The sequence below is a fragment of the Rhinolophus sinicus genome, chromosome 1 (assembly GCF_057876585.1).
Source record: "Rhinolophus sinicus isolate RSI-liver-muscle chromosome 1, RSI-T2T, whole genome shotgun sequence".
NCBI lineage: Eukaryota > Metazoa > Chordata > Mammalia > Chiroptera > Rhinolophidae > Rhinolophus > Rhinolophus sinicus.
Window position 1 is genome coordinate 174,523,244 of NC_142501.1, and position 23,403 is coordinate 174,546,646.

Consider the following 23,403-nt stretch of genomic DNA (forward strand, 5'->3'; position numbering starts at 1 on the left):
ATTCTCATTGACTTGATTCATGATTTTGAAGTATTTAATCCTTCAGAGAATTTTTTTAATTCAAAACAAGCTATTTTGATTTTGATTTTGATTTAGGGAAACAGGTTGGATTTGAAGAGGTAGAAAATGAAGGTGTTGAAGACTTTCTTGGGTTCCATCCTGATTTCACCGCAACTTGAAATAGGTTGCTGCTTATGGCCAGATAGATGCAAAAGATGATGGTGATGTTCATAAAAACCAGAAACCTTCACCATGGCAGTGTAACACATCCAGTTACCAGGTGTTTTAAGTGTTATTGAAAGCAGTGGTACTGGTTTGAAGATAATAGCTTTAATGCCGAATGTAGGAGAGTCCTCCATGGCATCCAGTTGAGTTGGAAACATACAGACAACTTTAGTGTGAAAGGAGGAAGCTAGCAAAGCAGCAGAAATGTATTGATTTATTTTTAAATTTATGTTTAGTTACAGCCTGTATAGCAGAGATAACACAAGTATAATGAGCCACGCCCTTCTATAGATGGTGTTACAACTTCCTGTTCATTCTCAGATAATCCTGCTCCCACCACTTCACAGTAGTAACTCACAGGCTGCAATCCTTCCAGTGCTAAATCCCCAAGCAAACTTCAGTTCACATTTATCGTAGTATTTATGCATGTGTTAAACATTTAATGTGTGTAAAATTGTGCTTACCCTTTTTTAAGGTTCCTTTTTTTAATGTGTCACTGATGAAGTTTTCGAATGTTGCACCGCTAACTGGATTGTTTTCAACACTGTAGTTTTCTTTTCATGATTTTGCACAGCACAGTAATTTTGGGAAGTACGTATGTCAAGTTATAGCAGAACAGGTTGTAGTTATCAGCAGAAGCAGACTTGACCTTGTTGCAAAACCATGTGGGTCTGTGCTCTGATTTTCCTATTGGGGCTTGCCAGAGGCTTTATACAACATCCGTGTTAGCCACAGAGTCTTTGAGAATCATTGCATCTGCTTGCTGGTCATGAAGCCTAAGTGGCAGGGAACCTTGTATTGCACTGGACCTACTGCTGAGCCCCATTCATAACTGACAGCCTTAAGGGCTACTTTATGAACAGAGCAGAACACGCCATAATGAAGTAAACCTTACCTCCAATATCCAAAGAGGCCAACCAAGTGTTGTGTCTCTTTTTTAAGAGTCAGGCATTGTGCAACCATTTGTGTATGGTATTTTTTGTTTGGTTTTTGTTTTTTTTTAGTGGTATTTACAACTTGCTCCAGATTGGACCCCCACAGAAATCTTGAAAGTGGTGGGCCCAGAATTTGAGGGTGGTGATTTCCCTCTCTTTGACATGTATGTATCTTACTAAGGCCATCAAAAACATTTATTGCTTCCTGCTAATCAAGTCAAGTCAACATGATATCATCAGCGTAGAGGCACAAAGTGATATTCTGTGGACTGTACAGAACTGTCACAGTCCTTGGGTACTGTACTATGAGAGAGCAGAAGAGTTACCGTAGTCCTGAAGACAGTGAAGGTGTATCTATCACTGATCTGGCCCAGGTGAAAACAAATTGCTTCTACTTGTCCTTTCTAATTGGGACAGGGAAGAAAAAGCATCTATCGGATTGATAACTGCATGGTTCCATTGATCTGTTCCAGTAAAATACTACATCTTGTATAACAGCTGCAGTTGGGGTCATCACCTGTTTGTTTATGTTAAACTAAAATAATTCTCTGAGACCCATCCAGCTTTTGTTTAGGCCAAGGAGGCAGGTTAAACTGGGATGGGATGGTGGTGTCATGTTTCTGCATTTCCTTCAGGAATGATGGTATTGCTGCTGCTGCTGCTGCTTGAGAGGGGCAATCCTAAGGACTTAGATTTGGTGTTTCCTACAACAGCCCCTACTCCTTGAGTTAAGGACCTAATAGAGATTTCTGCCAATACCAATTATGTCTATTCCAACTCTGCATTCTGGAACCAGAAAAATAGCTGCAGGACTGATTCGTAACCCCTGGGCCCACAGAGACAGATTTGGGCCCAAATTCCAAACACCTGGCATTTGTAAAGCTCTGGTGTAACCACGGGGCCACAGAAGTATTTTCAGTCTCAGAGATTAGCAGAGCTGGCAGAAGTGTGGGAGCTGAGAGCAAACAGCAAATGATAGGAACACTGTCTACTGAATGTTTAATTTGTGCTATCACATATTTGATTCCCAAAAGATATTTACTGTTTTCCAAATATTTTAACTTTTTTTTATTGAGGTGAAATTCACATAGCTTAGAATTAACCATTTCAGTGGCATTTTGTATGTTCACAGTATTGTGCAGCTACCATTCCTATCTAGTTCTAAAACATTTTTATCGTCCCATAATAGCATCCTATATCTCTTAAGCAATTTCTCCTCATTCTCTCCTCACCTCCCCAGCCACTGACAACCACCACTGTGCTCTCTGTCTCTGTGGATTTACCTATTAGACACCTCAGTTTCTAGTCCTGCCATAGCTGGGGTTATTATCCATCTGTGACTTCTAAAAGGCTTGTTCTTTAGTTTCAGTGTCTTCACGGGTAAACTTAAATATGGCAGTATGAATATTTGAGGACTTTGAAGTGCTTTCTCCAAGTATTAGTGTTTTGTTACTCCCCTGCTCAAAACCCTATTGCTTTCTGAATAAATAATGACTTCAATTTGGCACTCCAGGCCTTATACAATATTATTAGCTCTGGTTTCATTTTTCAGCCTTACAGCCTACCCGTCCATGGTCTCTGTGCTTCAGCCCAAATGGCCACTTACTATTACAAATATACATGGAGATTTCTTCTTCCTACTCTAAACTTCCATAGCATTTTATTTGTTTCTGTCTTATGGAACATTATCTTTTTCCTGTGTGTAAGAGAGGTATCACTCACAACTTATTTTTATCTTAGATAGTGAAAGAAAATACAGCATTCAGTTGTTGGGTAAGAAAGGAGGTAGAAAAAGTATGAGACTGTATTTTTCTCTATTTTGTTTGTATAACATGTGGTACAGATCTAAGCAGAGTCGATCAATGCTTTTTAATTGACTGAAATGCAAGATTTTTCTTAGGCATGAACGCAAGGAATCTTTTTTTTGGGGGGGCTGAAATGTGGATTTTTAACCAGTTTCTTCAAGTAATGTTAAGTGACAAAGAAAGAGAAAAGAGATTGTGTGCATGAATAGCCACTGTTATTTCTAGTTTAAGTTTAATTTATATGTTGTTTACTTTCACAAGATTTTTTTATCATTGTGTCACTTTTATGTTGTGGCTGAACAATTGATATTTCAGCCATTCTATGAATCAAGACTGAAGTAAAAGTAAACTTTTTTCTCTCAGTATTTGAAATTTGTAGGGGAGTATGAAACTGAGCACAGATGAGGTATTTGAATTTTTTTTTGTCTCCATTAGCTCGGAGAGACTTCAGTCTACCTTGATTATTTTGAGTTAATATGAGGAACATTCTAGTTTTTTAGCAGATTTATCTCATTTTGAGCACTGTATGAATGGTCGTGAGTTGTGAGTTATTGGATATGCAATCAGAGTCTTCCAGTAATCTTAAACCAGCAGTATTTTTCATCCTTAAAGACATGAATTTGTCAATTTTTGCATGAACAGAAAAACATTTTTGTGTTCTTCTGATTGAATGTGATAACTTCCAAATCAAGTCAAAATACAAAAGGTAATCTGTCTTAAGACAATGGTTATTAATCTCTGAAATTGGTTCTCTTTTTTTTTCCCCTCCCCATTAGGGAGAGGAATCAAATGAGTCTGCAGAATCTAGCAATAATTGGGAAAAACAGGAAAGTATTGTATTGAAATTGCAAAAGGAATTTCCCAATTTTGATAAACAGGTGAGTACTATGCAGAAATTTAATCAGTGTGTACTAAATGTTTGTATTCCAAATAGTGTGAGATCAGCCATGTAAAAGCTTTGTATGATTTTTGCATTTTTCTAATTAATATTTTCCTGTATTAATATTATAAAATATGTTTATAGGGCCTGTTAATTCTTTCATTGTGTATTCACCTTATTTACTAAGTATAGTATCAGCATTATAACCACAATCATAACAAACATAACCGTAGTAACTGACAGATGTGAACTCATGTATAAAATGTAAATCATCTACAAAGCCATCCATAACCCCAGGTCAGTTGTTTTAACTTTCTTTTTTGTTCTCTTTCCTTTAAATGTCTCATGAAGAATTTTAAAATGTAATACTGCTTTTCAGTGTGTTAATATTCCATAGCTTTGTTCTATTTGGCAGATAGTAAGAATACTTTCGCAGTCAGGAAAGACCCATGCCAACCATGCCAGTGCTGAAAAGACCGCTGTTTAGACACATGATTGCATAAAGAAACACATTATTTGTTTAACATTTGGAATACATTTATACTTGCATTTGATTTATTCATGTATATGTATAGATAGTACATCTGCTTAATTCTGATGAGCTGAATGTAAAATCTTGCTGCTACCCTGGTTCTTTACATTGTTGAAATGACGTGTTTTGAAGTTGGCAGTTTTTAAAAGCCTAGCTGTGTGTTGAAATTTAATTGAGCAAACATTTGGTCCTCTAGTGTTCAGAGTACTTCATAGGGAAAGTAGAAATGTAAAAAAAGTCAAGCTTTTTTCTCTTTGAAGACTTGCATATCTGTGGAGGTGAAATTACACATAGAAAGCATTTGTAAAGCAGCATAAAAACTGCTGTGTGAAATAATCAGATGCATTCTATTAAGTTTTCAGGTGATTTGTTTATTTTTAAAAGAGATCAATGTTTTCTACAAGTTCTAATATTAGATTTTTAACAGAGATCAATAACTTATTTCTAGGAACTAAGGGATGTACTCAAGGAACACGAGTGGATGTACACAGAAGCTTTAGAATCTTTAAAAGTGTTTGCTGAAGACCAAGGTAATTAGAAAATACATACTTCCTATTCTATATTTTGTGTATAAGAAAATAGTAAACCTATTATCTAATAATTAGAATGGGATTGCAAAAGATGTTGGAAATAATGTCAAAATTTTTTAAATGACCAATTCCAAAATGTTTTGGCATATTCTTGATGGCATTATAAAAATGAAACAATAAATACTTTTTTCTGTTTGGATAATTTTTTTTGATAGTTATGGCTACTTTTAAACTGCCATGTTTTATTGAGTACAAAAGAAATATTTTTTACATTTTAATAGCTCTCAGGATGGATCTTACAATTGTTGGTGTCATAATCACTATAGTGTAGATGCCCTAGCCTGCACTTGTGTGAATGGCAAAAGCCCCAGTATCAGAAACGTACAAGATTGGAATCACCGGCATGGAACAAAGTTCCTAACCCCATAGTGGAACACTCTTAACTTTAGCAACCGAATGTATATGAGAAGTAGCGGGGACGAGTTGAATCACACATGTTTAGTAACATCCTTAAGCAAGAATCAAGTGCACTGGTTCTGTATAATTGGTTTTAGGTTTTTCTTGGTTTTTGTTGTTTTTTTCATGCATTCTTTTAAGAAACATTGTACTACAAATGCTTTTTTTTCTTTTTTTAAAGATTTTATTGGGGAAGGGGAACAGGACTTTATTGGGGAACAGTGTGTACTTCCAGAACTTTTCAAAGTCAGGTTGTCCTTTCAATCTTAGTTGTGGAGGGTGCAGCTCAGCTCCAGGTCCAGTTGCCATTGTTAGTTGCAGGGGGCGCAGCCCACCATCCCTTGTGGGAGTCGAACCAGCAACCTTGTGGTTGAGAGGATGCGTTCCAACCTACTGAGCCATCTGGGAGCTCAGCTGCAGCTCAGCTCAAGGTGCCGTGTTTAATCTTAGTTGCAGGGGGCGCAGCCCACCATCCATTGAGGGAGGTGAGGAATCGAACTGGCAACCCTGTGGTTGCGAGCCTGCGCTCCAACCAGCTGAGCCATCTGGACACCCATGAGCTTAGCGGCAGCTTATAGACTTCATTCTAGTTGCAGTGGGCGCAGCTCACTGGCCCATGTGGGAATCCAACCGGCAGCACATTGCCCAGAGCTCGCGCTCTAACCAACTGAGCCACCCGTCTGTCCCTACAAATGCTTTTGATGGCAGAGAAATGACATTGTGTGGAGAAAAGAAAGCCACCAATATAACCAATTCTCAGTAATAAATGATTCAGAAGAGAGATTATGAATGTGAAGAAGTTTGAAGAATACCTTATCCAGTTTATCTTATAGTTCTTGTATATGCACAAGAAGGAAGGTGTATGATAATCTGTGTGTGAGTCTGAAAGCTCTTCAAGTTGGTAAAACAAAAACATTCTAAATAATCAAGTATTGTGTTAAAGATTAATTGGTATATTTTTTCTTACTGGTACATAAAATAGCTGCCTTCAGTCAAGGCACCTTAATCTATGGAACGTGATACATTAATCAGTGATAAAATAGTGGTGCCTTTAATAATATATTTAAATAATTCTTTAAGTAATGATGAATTTAGACTATTTGGAGATGGAGAGGTGAAAATGAATTAATATGGAAGGTTTTAATATAGAGTGAGCATTCAGTGTTGGCCATAGGGATGGGGCTAAGTAATCGCCAGGACTTCTTGTGGATATGTACCTGCCATTTATATTTTCAGGACCTTTGTTAGAAATGGGGGTTTATATTTAATCCACCTTGAAAAAGAAGTTATCACTTGTTTTGGAAACTACTTATTTCAACTTAATTGTATGACTTCAAATTCTGTTTCAGTATTTCTCTTTAGAGTATATCAAGATTTAACAACAAATTTGGTTGAATTCATATTCAAAAGGAAAATATACATGTTTAAATATTTTTCTTATCTTATTTGAAGTCTTATACATTTTTATATTTAATTTATATCTTTGTAATTTAGTTATTTTTGTCTTTCTTTGTACACAGATATGCAATATGCTTCACAAAGTGAGTTTCCAAATGGAAAAGAAGTTTCTTCAAGAAGTCAAAATTATCCTAAAAATGTAACTAAAACAAAACTGAAACAGAAATGTTCCATGAAGCCACAAAATGGTTTTAACAAGAAGCGTAAAAAAAATGTATTTAATCCTAAGAGAGTTATTGAAGACTCTGAATATGATTCAGGTTCTGATGTCGGTAGTTCACTAGATGAGGACTATAGTAGTGGTGAAGAAGTGATGGAGGATGGTTATAAAGGAAAAATTCTTCACTTCCTTCAAGATGCTTCAGTTGCTGAACTTACTTTGATTCCTCAGTGTTCTCAGAAAAAGGCTCAGAAGATAACAGAACTCCGGCCCTTTAATAGTTGGGAAGCTCTGGTAAGGCTACATTCTTTTTTTTTTTCCCTCTGTGTGTGTGTGTGTTTAATTCACAGTACCGTTTATAGTCAAGGTGTCTTCAGCCCAGGGAAGCATAGATGGGTGGCCGTATCCTGTGTAGAGTCAAACATTACTTTCATTGTAAGCCAATAGTATTTCAAATAGTGTCATATGACCTAATTTTGAATGAATTAAGGGGTGATTTTCCTGAAAAAACCCAAGCTGATTGGCTGGGCATACTGTCACTCATTCTTTTGCATAGACACTTGGTTCATTTCACTGCAGAAGAAGAAATTAGAGCTTACATTTAGGAAGGAGTTGTTTGCTAGCCTGTTCTGATCTGTTACTGCTGAGACACCATGCAGAAAGCAAGAATGTGGCAGAAATTTTACTACAACTACTTGAGATCAGTAGCAACGTCCAGGGGAGCTCCATGATTCAAAATGCCAGCCTAAGTGTTTTATGCTTCACTACAAAAGAAGCAATTTGTTTATTTTCTTTTTCTTTTAAAAATGACAGCTCAATCTCTAACATGTTTTTCTTGGTTAAACAACGCGGCCATTTTATGGAGTGTAGCAGGCTGCAGCGTTTTTAATTGGAAAGATAGAAAAGTGTGTGGAAGCCTAGAATTCGAGCGTTAGGTGAAGGGAAGGCATAAGTACTGGTAAGTACACTCTGCATGATCCTTTTGTGGAATTTGATTTCCTATAAACAAGTTTTATACAAAATTACCTGTCTTTTGAATTTTATAAATGTCAACAGCAAATCTTATTCAGAAAAAAATATAAGAATTCTGTCTTTTAAATTTTGCTTCAACTTTTGTGAGAATGTGGGCTTTTATAACATGAATTGTATACAGGCCCTGTTGTGAAAGCAGTGTGGATTATTTTTCACTGCTTTAGAAGATGAGCTGATTCTTGATGCTTTATAAATTTTTAGGAAGTTTTATTTCCTAACTTGGAGTAAAGTTGCTTTTGTGATTAATTTTATAATGTGACAAACCTCTATAAGCATAAGTTCCCTTGGTAAATGTCTTAAAGTTGTGGTATGGAAGGGCCCTAAACAATGATTGTAAAGCATTTTTTGAAAAATTAAAATATTTGAAAAATATAGAACAAAATTACTACTATTTTCTAGCTTAAAAAATAAATAAATAAAGCCATTCGTTTTGCCTGAGGCCTTTGCTTTTCCAGAGAACATCTGTCAAAGCAGGCCCTTTCAAAACTTGTTCAGCTTTGCCTGAGTGATTTATTTGTTAAAGTATTTGCTGAAGGGCTTTCTTGTTCTTCTTTTCTTCCTTTTCTTCTTTCTTTTAATCTTTAATGGTCTCCTGTGTTTAATATTACAGAGTCAGATTGCTCAGGCTTGTTGGGATTCTTATTAATAAGGAATGCAGTTATCTGCACTACTGTGTTCAGTCACTGTAACTACTTGCCCAAATATCTTATAGTAACAGTAAATTAAACCAGAGTTATATGTGCCAGATGCTTTTAAAAATACTCAACAACTTAACATGTGGAAAGCATATTCCCCCACTAATTAATTGGCATAGTTTAAATTCGTCTTAACATGAATTTGTAGATTATGCATTACCTAGTTAAACCTTGTTCCCTTTCTAAAAGTTGAACTCAAAGACTATTTTTTTGCTAGCCATGTATGTGAATATTATTTTATGTAACATTTAAAAAGTAAACTTGCTACTTGAGCTCAGGGACTACAGAGCTTTGCTGTCCTGAAAAACAAAGTAGGTAAATGAAGAGGTTTGGGGTATGAACAATTAAAATTATCAAGTCAGTGTACATAAGCTTTGAGTTTTAGTTAGCTTGAAACTTTAAGCTTATCAAAGGAAAAGTCATATATTTTTGGTAAAAAGCGATATAAGTTACTACTTCCCTATTAATCGGAGAGGTTTGATAATATACTTGTAAACAACTTCAGAATGAAACAAGAAAAAGCCATTTACTTTTGTTTTCATAGCTGCCTTTAGGATTTCCTGTGAGAACTACTTGAAATAGTAATTTTGTCAGTTTTTAATGAAAATTATAAAGCAGTATATATTAACAACAGTGTGCGAATGACTAAGTACACTCTTAACATTATTGTTGAAGCTTATTTAGTCTTGAGGATTTGGAATTTTGGTATAAGTATAAAATTCATTAATATTTCATTTAAAAATGCATACTGAGCCAAAAAATCAATTACAGGCGTATGTTTTAATTACGATTTTTGTTAAAACTGAAGTCTGTGGCATTGGTAGCTTAAATGCAATCATTAATATTTCATTTTCTTATTTTATTATAAAAATAGTTTGTATGTGAAAATTATGTTAGCATTGCCTTTTAAAACAAAATTTGAAAAGTACATGATTGTTAGGACTTTCTTGGCAGAGAATTACACTTTTTAAAAACTAAAATGCTCTCGGATATTCTGGTCACCCTCATTTTACATGAGGGGAAAAACGGTTATTTAACAAAATGCATGCATTATATGGAGTTGTTTATGTTTGCAGCTTTATACCCATTTTTTTCCTTCGAATCAAAACTTAAATATTGTCAAGTTTTCTTCAGAATTTCTCCATTTTACTTGTTTCTCTGCTTAATAGCATTAAAGTTCATGCTTATTATAAGGAACCACATCATTAAATCATGTCGACTTTGGGAATACAGGAAACCAAAAGTGTCATTAGTTTTAAAATATGTACTGTTAATGTGGTAAAATTGAGATTTTTATTGCCAAATTTCACGCATTTGATGCCATAAGTTCACCAACCACTCACTGAATTTTTGATGAGCCTTGTGCAAAGTAGGGTGGGGATGCTATTATGTCTGTGATAATCTTATTACATTTTATCTTTATACTTTAATGGGAGTAGTAATGTATACTGACCAAATCAAGTAAAACTCATTCATGAATAGCTTAACCTAAAAACTTTATATATGCATCTACTTCCTTCCTTAACATTTAGATCAGTGTAGATACAGTTTTCCTTGACTATTAACCAAGCAACCCAGGTTGAGTTCATTTTTTAGTTCATTTATGCTCCTCATTATGCTGTTCCCATTTACTAGTAACTTAGACCACAGGTGTCTTTTTTGCTTTGTTTTCCCGGTGTTTTTTGTAAAAATGTCTGTCTAAATTTGTCATTTAAAGCATTTTAATGCTCACTGCTGCTTTCCTGATAGGGTAGCTTCAATAAATTTGTGTATGAGATTACAGTATTCGGGCTTTGTTTTAATTTTTATAAGTTGTACTCTGTCCTCAAGACTGTTGTTACTTGTTAGGCGGGAAATTAAATCTGCTTTTAAACAATTTCCCCCTTCCTGTAGAAATTCAAAGCTGTTTGTGCTATAAGAGTGACACACTGTGGCAAGAGAGAGGTACTTCCGTTTGTGGCTGTTTAAAGGGAAAAGGTTCTTAGGGTGATACTTGAGTTTTTAATAGTAGCAGTTAAGGCCATATTGATGTTCTTTTTTTCAAGTAATTATCCAGCAATATCAATATCAATTACTTTTTTTCCTTCTCCCTGGAAAAATAGCTTTATCAGTTTATTTTTAAAGAATAATTTGTTTTCATTGTCTAAAATTGAAACAGTAATTGCAAGAACAAAGAAGAAAGTATAGTCAAAATTCTGCCAAAAATACCCACCAATAATAATGTATTGAGTATCTGTCTATTTATGCATACATTTGTATGTTTCATATTAAGTAAACAGGGTCCTGTTTTCTATGCTTATCAATAACTTTAGATTCACTAGTAGATCCTGCATTTACAGAGTACTTTGTGTTTTTTAAATCTCATTTTGGGGCAGCTGAGTAGCTTACAGGATTGTTAAATGCTTTTTGTCTTCAGAAAACAGTAACAATAGTAGAGTGTTCTTACATCTTTCCTTAAATGCTGACTTCTTCCCTGGTCCTGTTAACCACCCCACACACCACCCTAATGAAGATATTGTGGAATTAAATACTAGGATTTTCAAAAAATGTTTTGATTTTTATTATTTGTGCATGTATTTAAATGAGCAAGTTAAGTAATCTTACAGGCTTGTTCTGCCCCCAAATCCATATTTATCCCCTTCCCCCATCTGTTTCTCACACTGCAGATAAACTCCTTTCACTTCTTTTGTCTGATTCTTACCACTTCCACCATCTCTAGCTAATATAAACATGATGCTATGTTTATTTTTCAGTTGCAAGCCTTATCTATGCAGAGCATTATAGTTGTAATATTATAGTAGGGTTAGCTCTCTTCTCACTGTCTGTCTCAGTTCACATTCCATTTCCTATTCTCCAACCCTACCAAAATAAGTTAATAATGTGGTAATTTTGGAGATCATTTTTTTTAGCATTTATGTTGTTATGATTTTGTGAATATCTTTTACAGCTGAGCCATGTAGTATACTACGTGACTATTTCCTTGCTCAGCATTTTGTTTTCTCTAGTTATTGTCTTGATTTTTCTGTTTTCTTAGTTGTCTATATACTTATTACTTTGAACTCTTCCCCAGTGGTCTAAATTTCCCCTCAGTTTTTAGACACGTCAGGTATTCTGTCAGTTTTATATTCTTGAGGAAGTGTTTTCTGGAGTCTTATGACCTGCTCTGGTTTGGAGTGGTTGTGTTCTAGGCCAGCTCATCATCTGTGGCCTTGGGATCTCACTTTCCTGGTATCCTGAGGAATCCTGTTGTCTGTCTTATGTTGGTTCTCTTGCTTCTGAATTTCATGCATGCTTCTTTATTCCCTTGGTTTTGTCAATACTGATGAGGAGGTGGGTGAATAATCTAGTGGAGCTAGATGGTCTCATCTTGAATCCCAGTTCTGATGTTTTCTAGCAATTTATATGACCTTAACTTCTCTCTTACTCTATTTCTTCATATGTAAATGAGGTGTAATCATGGTACTGACCTATGGGGAAGTCTAAGGATTAAATAAAGTAAATGTCCATTTAATTGCCTAGTTTTTAGAAAAGGTTAGCTGCCGATAGCCACAATATTTTGCATTGGTAGTATTCTATATACTGTTAGTATACACAATATACTGTTAGAAACGCTAAGAACCCATTTGTTTACTGCTTATCTCTCAATATCAGTTCTAGCCATATAGAATTAATCCTTTTTGGATCAGACCATTTTTCGCTCTCGTTTTTTTAACCCCCTCTGCTCTTAAAAACAAATTTATGGCTAGTTACATTACCCATTTAATAAGACTACATTTTTCAGCCTCTCTTGTGGTAATTTGACTAAGTCTTGTCCAGTGAGATATAAGAAAAAATATATTAAGATTTTTTTGGAAAATGCCCTTAAAGGATCCCTTCCCTTCTTCGTGTTGATCGAGATGTCATTGTGATGGTGGGAAGCATTAGAGTTCTTGATTTTGAACCACTATACCACATCTGAACTGCTTCCTCAGGTCTTCATCTACATGTGAGACAAATAAGTATGCTTTATTTAAACCCTTGGTGTTTTGGGTTTACTGTCATTTATAACTACTAATCCTAACCAATTCATCATTCATTGAAACTTTCTTGAAAAATCTGTCTGCTGATGTTCTACATTCATAGACAGTATATCACTACTAGATAGATGTAAATCATAAACTAGCAGCAGTAATCCGGATCATCTCTAATGTTAGCTTATATGGGAGGCGGGGTAGGAAGAGTGGGAAGCCACAGGGAGTTAAATTTTGAAATTGGACTTCAAAAATTAACCAAAGTTCAGTTACAAATGTTAGTAACCATTTCAAACTATTGCAGCATTGTCAAATGAGAGTTGCCTTTTGCACTTCCCTTCATTGCCCGTACAAGAATTTCAAACCTAAAAATCAGAACAGTATAATGAACTCCCATGTGTGTATCATGAGCTTCCAGCTTATGTCTGATCTTGTTTCACCAATGCCCTCATCCACTTCTTTCTGTCTCATATTATTTTGACACAAATCTCAGACTTCATTTTTTTCTTAAAAAATTTAAATATGTAGCTCAAAAAAGGTTTTTTATTCCTAAACAAAACCACAGTAACATTGTCACACCTAAAAAAAATCACCGATAATTCCTTAATATTAGAAAACACTCAGTGTTCACATTTCTAGTTTCTCATAAATGCCATAAACATTTGTTTGTTTTTTTACAGTTAGTTAGAATTAGGATCCAGATAAGAGCCACATGCTGCAACTGCATGAAAGGTCTTTTTAAATAACTCTGTTAATCTGTAGATTCCTTATCCGTCTACCTCTTTTTCTTTTCCTTTAATACCTTTGGTAAAAAAAAAACAAACTGAATCATTTGTTGTATAGCTTCCCAGTCTGGACTTTCCTGGTTATACCGCTGGTATAGTTTAACATGAACACATTCCTCTGGACCAGTATTTTCTGGAAAGTTATTAGGTTAAATGGAGCCAGTGCTGTTACATGGTTAGTGCTGTGTTCTTTCATCAGGAGACATTAAGGTCTGATTGCGTCTTTTTTGTAACATTAGTTTAGCTCTTCTCTAGATTCTGACCTAATGAATTGGACTTCTGTGGGTCAAAACAGTCCTTTCTTATTTCTGGTCTTATTGCTCTGAAAGGACTTCCTAGACTATGTATTAGTCACTTTGCAAAAAAGTGCCCATGAAAGTTTGTTCTTTCCCTTGTATTACCAGTTGTTACACTTAAAATTATTTGTTGCGTGTCTTTTTCCATAATCATAAACCACATGAGGGCAAAGACTGTGTCTGTATACCAGGTACTTTCAACATCCAGGGTAGTACTTGCTAAAAATAAGAACATAATAAATGGAAGTGCATTACCGATTAAAAGTTGTTGTTTTTTAAAAAACAAAACAAAAAACTTTGAAGGTCTTAATTTTTTTTTTAAACTTACGGAGATACTAGTTATAGTGAAAAGAAAAGAGCATGGACTTTGGAATCTATTATCCTGCTTTATAACCTTGGAAATTGAAGCTTAGTTTATTCATCCAGAATTGGTAGACTAATGTTGCAATTGCTGTGAGAATTTAATGAGTTAATGAATAAAAGACATCTAATAGTTTCTAGCACATAAAAAGCATACAATATATGTTCCTCCTTATTTTCTGATTATTGTTTTTTTTCACACACATACATACCACAAACACACACACACACCACAATAGGCATGAGATTGTTTTTTGTTTTGTTTTGTTTTGATTTGGTTTTGGGGTTTTTTTTTTGTTTTTTTTTTGGTTCCAATGGAAACTCCTTAAAATCTACAAGGCACTGATTCTCATATATCCTGCTGTTTACATATAAATCTTTTCCCCAGGAAAGCACAAAGTGGGAGGTCACATTGTAATTATGAATGTTGTCATTGTGAAAACGTATTCAGCAGATAACTTCATACATCACAGTGCCATTTTGTGAAATAGTAAATTTTTTTTTTTTAATCCGATAGTACATTAATAATATGGTGTAGAATAGATTGGAGATTTTATTTCTTACCAACTTATTCTAGGTTAGATATGAAAAATGTATATTATTATAAACTGCATTTTTAATGAAATATCTTAACATTAATATGTCCTGTTAAGTGTTGAATTTCTGTTGCTTGAGATTCTCTGAATTGAGAAATACTGTGATCACAGGGGTTATTTAGAGTTGTTAATGTGATTCTTGTTGTAACTTGAAAGGATATGTGAAATAAGATGCCATGAATCAAAATCATGTATGGTTTTAGCCTAACAGATGGTGTTACTTTAGTTTCTTTTATTCCGTTCTGGATTATTGGCTTTTTCTTTTTGCCCAACAAGCTTTCAGACAGCTATTGGGCTTTCTAATCCTTTTCACTAAAAATATTTTTTTGCAGTGTTCTTCAGGATATGTTTTTTCAACTATCTATATGGAAAAATTCTAATTCTATCACAGCTTTTGCATTATGAGGTATTCAGTACCTCCTTTAGGAAAATAAATACAAATGCATTTTGGAAAAAATTCTTTGAGTTTTCACACAAAACCACTTATTCAGGTGTTGTATTAAATTTTTAAAAAGCGTTTTATCAAATTATTGAATTGGTCATAGTTAACTTTTGACTCATGCACTATCTTTCCAAGTAATAGTTTCAGTTTAGGAGTAAAATATCCAGGGACCAATAATAATTGGAGTTTTGAAAGCTTGAGGGGTTGTACTTTGATGATAGATAAGGAAAAGTATGTTTTAGGAAGATTAATCTTATTAGTAATATGTCAGTTATAGGAAGTGACAAATGGAGGCAAGAGATCAGGTATGCAGGTATTACATTTAGTACAATTACTTTTGGTAATAAAGGTGAATCTGAGAATTTGAAGACAGCTTGATAATAGACCTGAGGTCAAAGTAACAGGCTTGGGATTGTGTATTTTGGGGAGAAAGATTTTATTTCAGTGTGATAAATTTGAGGTGACTATAGGATTATCAAAGTGAAACATGGGAATTTAAATGTAAACATGAAGATTCTGGTTCTCTTAGCACTTGATTAAGGTCATTCGTAAAAGTTTAAATTAAAAAACTTTTTTCCCTCATAAAGAAATTCAGAGTGCCTTTCTATTTACTAGATCTGAACTGTTAAATTATTTTTCTTTTTATGCCATAGTTCACAAAGATGTCCAAAACTAATGGCTTATCAGAAGATTTGATATGGCACTGTAAGACACTGATCCAAGAAAGGGATGTAGTTATAAGGCTTATGAACAAATGTGAAGACATTTCAAATAAATTGACAAAGCAAGTTACCATGCTCACTGGAAATGGAGGTGGATGGAACATAGAACAACCTTCCATTCTGAACCAAAGGTAATATTTGTTATACACACTTACTCATTATTTTAACTCAGTTGTATAAAATTTCTGAACTTATTTGTGTATTGTGCCTAGAGAACTTAAATGTGGAAGTGATGTGAAAACTACTATTAAAAGGGAAACTAACGTTTTCTGTAATGGCACATAAGCGATATGTGAATTGTTTTTCATTGCTTGCCGTCCTCCCCTGCCCAATCTGGATATTTTACTCCATCCTATTATAAATTAGAGAGAAAAAATGTCACGGTCTTATATAATCTCTGTTTTACTTGTCTGGTGACAGATGATTTCATATATAATCACAGAAACTAAAAAAGTGGTTTTAGCTACCCCTTCCCATAATTTGGTACTTCCAAAAATCAGCTGCTTAATTGCATCAATGTAAAAATTTCTGTTGTAGCTCAATTTTTTAAATCATAAATGAAGTTATTAAAATATCCTATATCTGTAATAAAATGTTTTAAATACTTTCAAAAGCCCATATTTTTAAATCTCTTTGGTGTAGAAGCACATCAAAAATGAAAAGGATATTTTCATTAAATAGATTATATAAGGAAAGGTTATAAAAAGCATTTTTAAAAAGTACATTCCCTAAAAATGTTACTTTCAGTAAATACTTTATCATAATTCTTACAAAAAATAGACACTAAATTCTTTTCACTAAAACATTGGTCCAATAGCCAGTGCATGTTAAAACAGCATTTTGTATAATTATAAATGCCCCCTTTTTCATGGTGTTGGGATATTTGGATGGGGAAGATTGTTTTCTACTTCCTTTAAAAGTTTATTTTTTAGTGGTTTGGGGACTCAGAACTGTTCACAGTATTACCTTTTTTGGGGGGTGGGAAATGAAATTGTTTATGGTGATGATATTTATAGTGGCAAAAACATGGAAACTATCAAAGTTCCAACTACCAGAGAATAATTACAATGAATTATGGGATATCCGTACTATGTAGTGTTACAGAGCATTAAAAATCTGTTACATTTGTCAAAATATTTCTGATAGGTATTTAATAAGATTAGCACTAAAGTCTCAGTAAAATTAATTACCTTAGTTGGTGATTTTATTTACTTTTTGTAGTTTCCTAAGTCATGATCACAGCATATTTGCTGATCGTTGATTAATTTAAAATCAAGGTGTGGTTACTGGCCTTTAATAGTAAGCTACAATCTTTTCTGTGCCCTTCTAGGGTGCTATGGGATGGTGTAGGGAAACATGATGCAGTTCCCACAAAGAAGCTCTTTTCTAGAAAGAACTATGGCCATGTCAGCATATTCATCTCCTAAAAGTGTAGTTGGAGCTGCTCCTTCTTGTTCTACAGCATTGGATATGGGGAGTTCTTCACGCTACAAGACTTACCCAGTTGAGTCTACTTTGTCATAATTGGGATTTAAAAAAATCAAGTGCTTTATTGCATCATTTAAAAAAATTTCTCTCTCAAACCCACGTTTACAAAGTCCTGTTACTTGTTAATAGTATAATCAGGTACTAAACTATCCTTTCCAGTAGACTGAGGAATTTTTAATGAAATATTTAATATACAAGAAAGTAGTTTGGGTTTTTTTTAAGTGCTTATTGGATATAGTCCCAAGTACAACTTCTAAAAACCTTTTTAGATAGTCTCTTTAGAGTTTATTTAGATGCACTTTTAGGGGGTGAAATTTGTTGTCTTGGTTTTTGTTTTTGCCAAGGTAAGAGTTGGACAAGCAATTTTACTTGTTATGCTGGTGAGGCATCGTGGCTGCTGAGTATACACACATTTAAATTAGTTTTCTTGCCTTGGGCAAAGATTTAGCACAGAGGAAAATGTTGGACTATGCTGATGAATAAGCTAGCACGCTTTTTCTTAACAGAACAATTTTTTGTATTAGTTTACTTTGAAGCAAAATTATATTAACTGTTTATTTTCCTACTACAAATGTGTATGGATTATAACAGCAGGAAATTTGCTTTTTAGAGATAAAGGAAAATACAGAAGTACCATAACTCCTTGTTAAAAATAAGGTCTTTGCAGGAAAAAATTAAATTTCTCATATGTATCTCAAAATCGTTACATTCATAATCTTTATTTTAAAATGTCAAAACTGAAATTGCCTAAAGTTAAAATAAAATACAATGAGGGAAAAGAGAAAAAAACCGTCAGTTTATCTCTTATTTTATTCCTACTGTAGCTATCTCAAGCTTTACCAGTTTATCTAAAATTGATCAGCTTTAAACTGTTTTAATTTAAAAGATTTTTCAAATGTTTAATATAGAATATATTTAATCTTGTGTGTTCTGCCTTTTCTGGACTAAATCTAACAAGGTTCGTCTGATCTTGTTCTCCCTCAATTGATGCTACGGTTCCTATCCTATTTGTAAACAGTTGCTATAAAAAAAAAAAAAATTTGACAATGGTCTGAATGCAAATCAATACTGCAAATGGGGTTTGACTAACTCAAAGTATTGTGATGTAAATATTTTAGTAGTTTGGATACTAGTATTAGGACAAACCAATGTTGTAGTGTTTTCAGCAGCCATGTCACACTTAAGGGGCATAAACTTTTGGTCAGCTAGCATCCCCAATCTGTTCCATGTGAACTACTTCAAGCCAGTCTCTCTAGCCCTCTATTTCTGCTTTTTAAACTCAAATTTAGCATATTGTATGTACTCCTATTATTGTTTCTGTTTCAGGCCTTTCTTACCTTTCAAAATAAATTTGATAATAGTTTCTCTGACCAGAGATTTAAACCCAATTTAATTTTCACTCTGAAAAGAAATCATAGTAACTCTGGATGGATTTTTCTCCCCTAATAAAACAAGTAACTTCAAAATAACATGCTGCTTTGTTTACTTTCATGATGTCAGAAAATCTTAAAAATCATTTTTTTTTCTTAATGAGAGGTAAGAAAACCTTCAGTTTAAAGATATTTATAGTCCCCTGTTAAGAAGAGAGCATTTAACTAGTTCAGAATTCCTGGGCTTGGTAGTTCTTACTATTTGGGTAACCCTGGCATATTACATATGTATTCTACATATGCAGCCATAAAAAGCTTAGAAAATTGTAGAATGTCAAAATAAATGAAAGGTATGATTGTATAGCATCCAAATATTAGAGCCTCCTAGAGAAAGAACACAGCTGCCCATTTGAAAAATTTGTCATAACAAGTGAATTGGATTTAAAGGTCTTTGTCAAAACTGCATTTTTATTGATCCTTTTACATTGTGAAGAAAGAGTCTGTGATAGGCAGCATTATCGTGATGGTAAGCAACAGAAAGTTACTTGTAATTTAGATAAATTTAGCAGAGGAGCAAATACACATACACAAATGTTTGTATTTTTAAAACAAATAATTCAATATAACAAAGCTATTTAATGTCCTGATCAAAACAGCTTCTGAGAGCTGTTTTGATTGTGGATGAAACAATTTAATTGGAATGAAAAATTCTAGATGCTTCTCAAAATTTCCTCATCACTTTTTAAAGTTAGTGAAGAATATTTTAATAGTTAGACTTGTCTTTTTTCCAGTTTTTTTTTTTTTTTTTTTTTTTTTTTTAAGGCAGGTGCAGCTCACAGTGGCCCATGCGGGGATCGAACCGGCAACCTTTGTGTTATTAGCATCATGCTCAGTTGGTTAACTGAGCTAACCGGCCACCCCTAGATAGACTTGTTTTTCAACATGTGTTAGTAATGAAGAAATTCAGTAACTTTTGTTTGTTAAGAATATTTCTTGGCTCTTTGTGATTTACATTGGGATAGCATGTTGGCCCTTGGATGCATTTATAAGTGATGTGATATGACTACCTCGTCAAGTTTCACCATTTTCATGGAATATGAACCTTTTGCATGTGCAGTGTCTTAAGACATTGTGAAGGACTCAAAAATAATAGGGAACTCAGTTTTGACCATAGAATGGGTGGGTCAGAGAGAGACAATTCTTTCATGTTTACTGTTTAGTAGCTAAGGGCAGAGCGCTGAATCAGACCTGGGTTGGATACCAGCTCTGCCCCTGCACACGTGGATTTGGACAGCTGTATGACCTTGGGCAAGTTACTTCCGTGAGTCCCAGAGAAGCTCTCATCTGTGAAATGGGGATAATAATAGTATCTACTTTATACAGTAGATTAAATGAAATAATGCATGTTAAACACATAGCGTAATGTTTGGAATATGGTAAACAATCTAGTACTAGCATTTACTCTCAGCACTACTGTAGCAGAAAGAATTCATTTGGATCTAGAAGTTAAAATATCTTTGATAATGTGTAGTATTTACTTTTGTAGTGGCATAAAAACTATTTTGGGCAAGAAAGCTAAGACATTGTTTTTAAATGAGTTGTAAAGACTTCAGCAATACTGCTGATTTTTTTCCTACGTATACTTTTAATTTTTTCCCAGAAATGTATTATAGATTACGTACCCCATAGTTGAAACATAGATTCTGATTTAAGATGGCTATCATTCTACCCCACCTCTTTTACCCCTTGCAAATTAAGGTGTCTCGACTTTAGAATCTGCCCCCTTAAACACTGACTATGCCATAGCTAGGTCCAGACCCCTTCTCTGTGGGCAGATAGAATATGGGAAGGAGGAAATTAAGGGGATAAGGTAGAAGCTGGAGAATGGGAGGCATGGCCTTATCCTAGGTTTTCATGTTATATGGGGTGTATCAAATCATAATGAAATATGAGAATAGCCTCCAAGTGAGAGAGACTTCCTGAATTAACACCTTAGCCATACACTTTGTAACTCCAACCTTGGACAAATTAATGAGCCTCAGGTGTATTTTGTTTGTTAAAATGATGATATTAGCTACCTTTATAGGATGTTAAAAGATTAATTGAGGTGATATTTGAAAATGATATCTTTGTATATCTATATATAGTAGATGTTCAGTAAGTAACTGCTATTAGTTTTTAATCACTTGACCTTTTAGAAAAAAACTGTTGTTTTTGTCCAGCATGACCCTCCCATATTTACCTTCCAAACAAGTTCTTCCCAGGAATTAGTCTGTTACTATTAACATTTTGACACTTGCCTGCAGGGTTCTGCTCACTGATGTTGATGTCTGTCAAATTTACATTTATACATAGTTCAAACATAAATACACACATACATACACGCTCCAGAATTATACACACTAGTGACGTTAGAGGTGATTGGCATTCAGAAAGGGTTTATTAAATCAACCTAGCAAAGTAGCAAATTATGCTTTTGCTTTTGTCCTAATGCTTTAAGTTCCTTAAAGTGTTACAATTCAAATCAGTACAATACAATTTTCTAGTATAAATATTAGTAATAATGTTATAGTAAATATGCCAAACATTTGTGGAATTAAGACCAAATGGGATTTTTTTTTTTATTATTATTCTTATTGCCAGAAGAAATAAATAACAAATATGGAATAAAATTTGACAAGATAAAAATGTATTATGTTTTGGGCTCATTTTACGTATAAATGTCTCATAACAATAAGTTAAAAGGTAAGACTAGATCTAGGTATTTCAGTTTTTGTGTGCATTGTAAACCTAAACCTTATGTCAGAAATCTAGTATAAATCTATAATATTTGGTAACTCTCTCTTTATCAGTTTGTCACTCAAGCCCTATCAGAAGGTTGGTTTGAATTGGTTGGCATTGGTACATAAACATGGACTTAATGGCATTTTGGCAGATGAAATGGTAAGTCGTACTCTGTTTCAAGGATTTTTCATTAAAAATCATCCTTGTGTCATTTAAAAAATGAAATTTTCCTTTGATTATGTAGTTTACTGCTCTTACCTCAGTATCTTTAACTCTTCTTACCCCTCCCGGTTTTCTGTTTGCTTATCTAGCTCTAGCCTACTCACTACTCCCTCCCAATGAAAATGAATTTATTGTGTATCTCATCAAATTAACAAATATGTTTAATACATGCATATATGTACAAATATATGTAAAACACTAAATGAGATTGTACTGTATTTGCTTTTGTATAGCTGCCCTTAAAATTATTATAGGTAACCTGTCCTTGTCAGTAAATAAATCCACACATTTGTCAGCAATAACATCAGCCTCATTTCAGCCATTTTACTTTTATTAGATGTCTCTGAGTTCTATCCTTTCCCAAATCACATTTGCTTGAACTGAACTTGGGAAGTTTATTACAGCCAACAATCCAGGTACTGAAACATAGAAACGTGACGTTTAACTTTACCTTTGCCCTCCAGCTATACTTTTTTGAAAGTGTTCATCAAAAATGAGTCATGGTCAGTGGAGAAAATGTTTATTGAATATATATGTATTACATTGTGTATTAGATTTCCAAAATAAAAATTAATAATGACAGTGACCTTTGTTCTCTTCTTAGCTTCTAGTAATCATTATACTTTGACTATTTCTACACATCCATCATACTTTCATTAAAGCAAAATGCTCTTTATCTGATAGAAAAGTGAATAATATATTCAGGATTTCAAAATAGTTATAGAAATTATAATAGAATGTAGGACATTACACTTGTAGAAAAACTAGACTTGGGAATCCAATCTGGGTTTTGGATCCCTCCTTTGCTATTCATGGGCTGTCTGTTCCTTACCAAATGACCTAATCTCTCTGAACTAAAACAGGTAATTTCTAGATCATAAGATTACATTCAGTATCAAATGAGGTATATTATGTAAAACTGTTGTTGTAACCTGTAAAGGGCAACATTTATGATAAGTTAGAATCTAAGTCTGCTAGGGATGCTATACCAGTATCAAAGACAGGGTGGCTTGAAGAACAGAAATTTATTTCTCCTGGGTCTGGAGGCTGGAAGTCTAAGATCAAGGTTTTGGCAGGTTTGGTTTCTCCTGAGACCACTCTCGTTCGTTTGTAGATGGCCACCTTTTTGCTATGTCTTCCCATGGCTTTTTCTCTGTGTACATACATCCTTGGTGTTTCTTTCTCTTCCTTTGAGATGAGGATGTGTCCCTAGCCCTTTGACCTCATTTAACCTTAATTACCTCCTTAAAGGCCCTATCTGGAAATCCAGTTAGTCACACTAGGGGTTAGGGTATTAACACATGAAAGGGGAGATTCATTTTTTAACGGATAGTAATATTTATTTAAGCCTCAATAGCCTTTAAAACAAACAAAAACCCCCACTTTATTGATGCATAATTTACTTGCAGTAAAATGCACAAATGTTCAGCTTAATGGCTTTTTACAAATGTGTGCACCCATGTGACCAGCTCCCAGATCAACCTTTCCCTCATCCCAGAACGTTCCCTCATGCTTCTTTTCAGTCATTACCACCATCATTCTGATGCCTACCACTAGTAGTTTTTTTATTTTGAACTTTATATCATCACAGAGTTACTGATATTCATCTGTGTTTTTACA

General features: G+C 34.1%; 1 protein-coding gene across 3 annotated transcripts in view; it reads left to right on the plus strand.

Moving 5' to 3' along the window:
• Nucleotides 1-23,403, plus strand: part of SMARCAD1 (SNF2 related chromatin remodeling ATPase with DExD box 1) — an 86,059-nt gene that overhangs the window by 44,532 nt on the left and 18,124 nt on the right. For 2 of the 3 annotated variants that reach the window (XM_019741131.3, XM_019741130.3), the window contains exons 7-11: nucleotides 3,742-3,843; nucleotides 4,826-4,907; nucleotides 6,884-7,275; nucleotides 15,851-16,050; nucleotides 21,630-21,720. In XM_019741131.3, the coding sequence (XP_019596690.3) occupies nucleotides 3,742-3,843; nucleotides 4,826-4,907; nucleotides 6,884-7,275; nucleotides 15,851-16,050; nucleotides 21,630-21,720 (867 nt within the window). Of the gene's footprint in view, nucleotides 1-3,741; nucleotides 3,844-4,825; nucleotides 4,908-6,883; nucleotides 7,276-7,570; nucleotides 7,940-15,850; nucleotides 16,051-21,629; nucleotides 21,721-23,403 lie in introns of those variants that run through there. The other variant, XM_088791943.1, reaches the window with a different exon arrangement.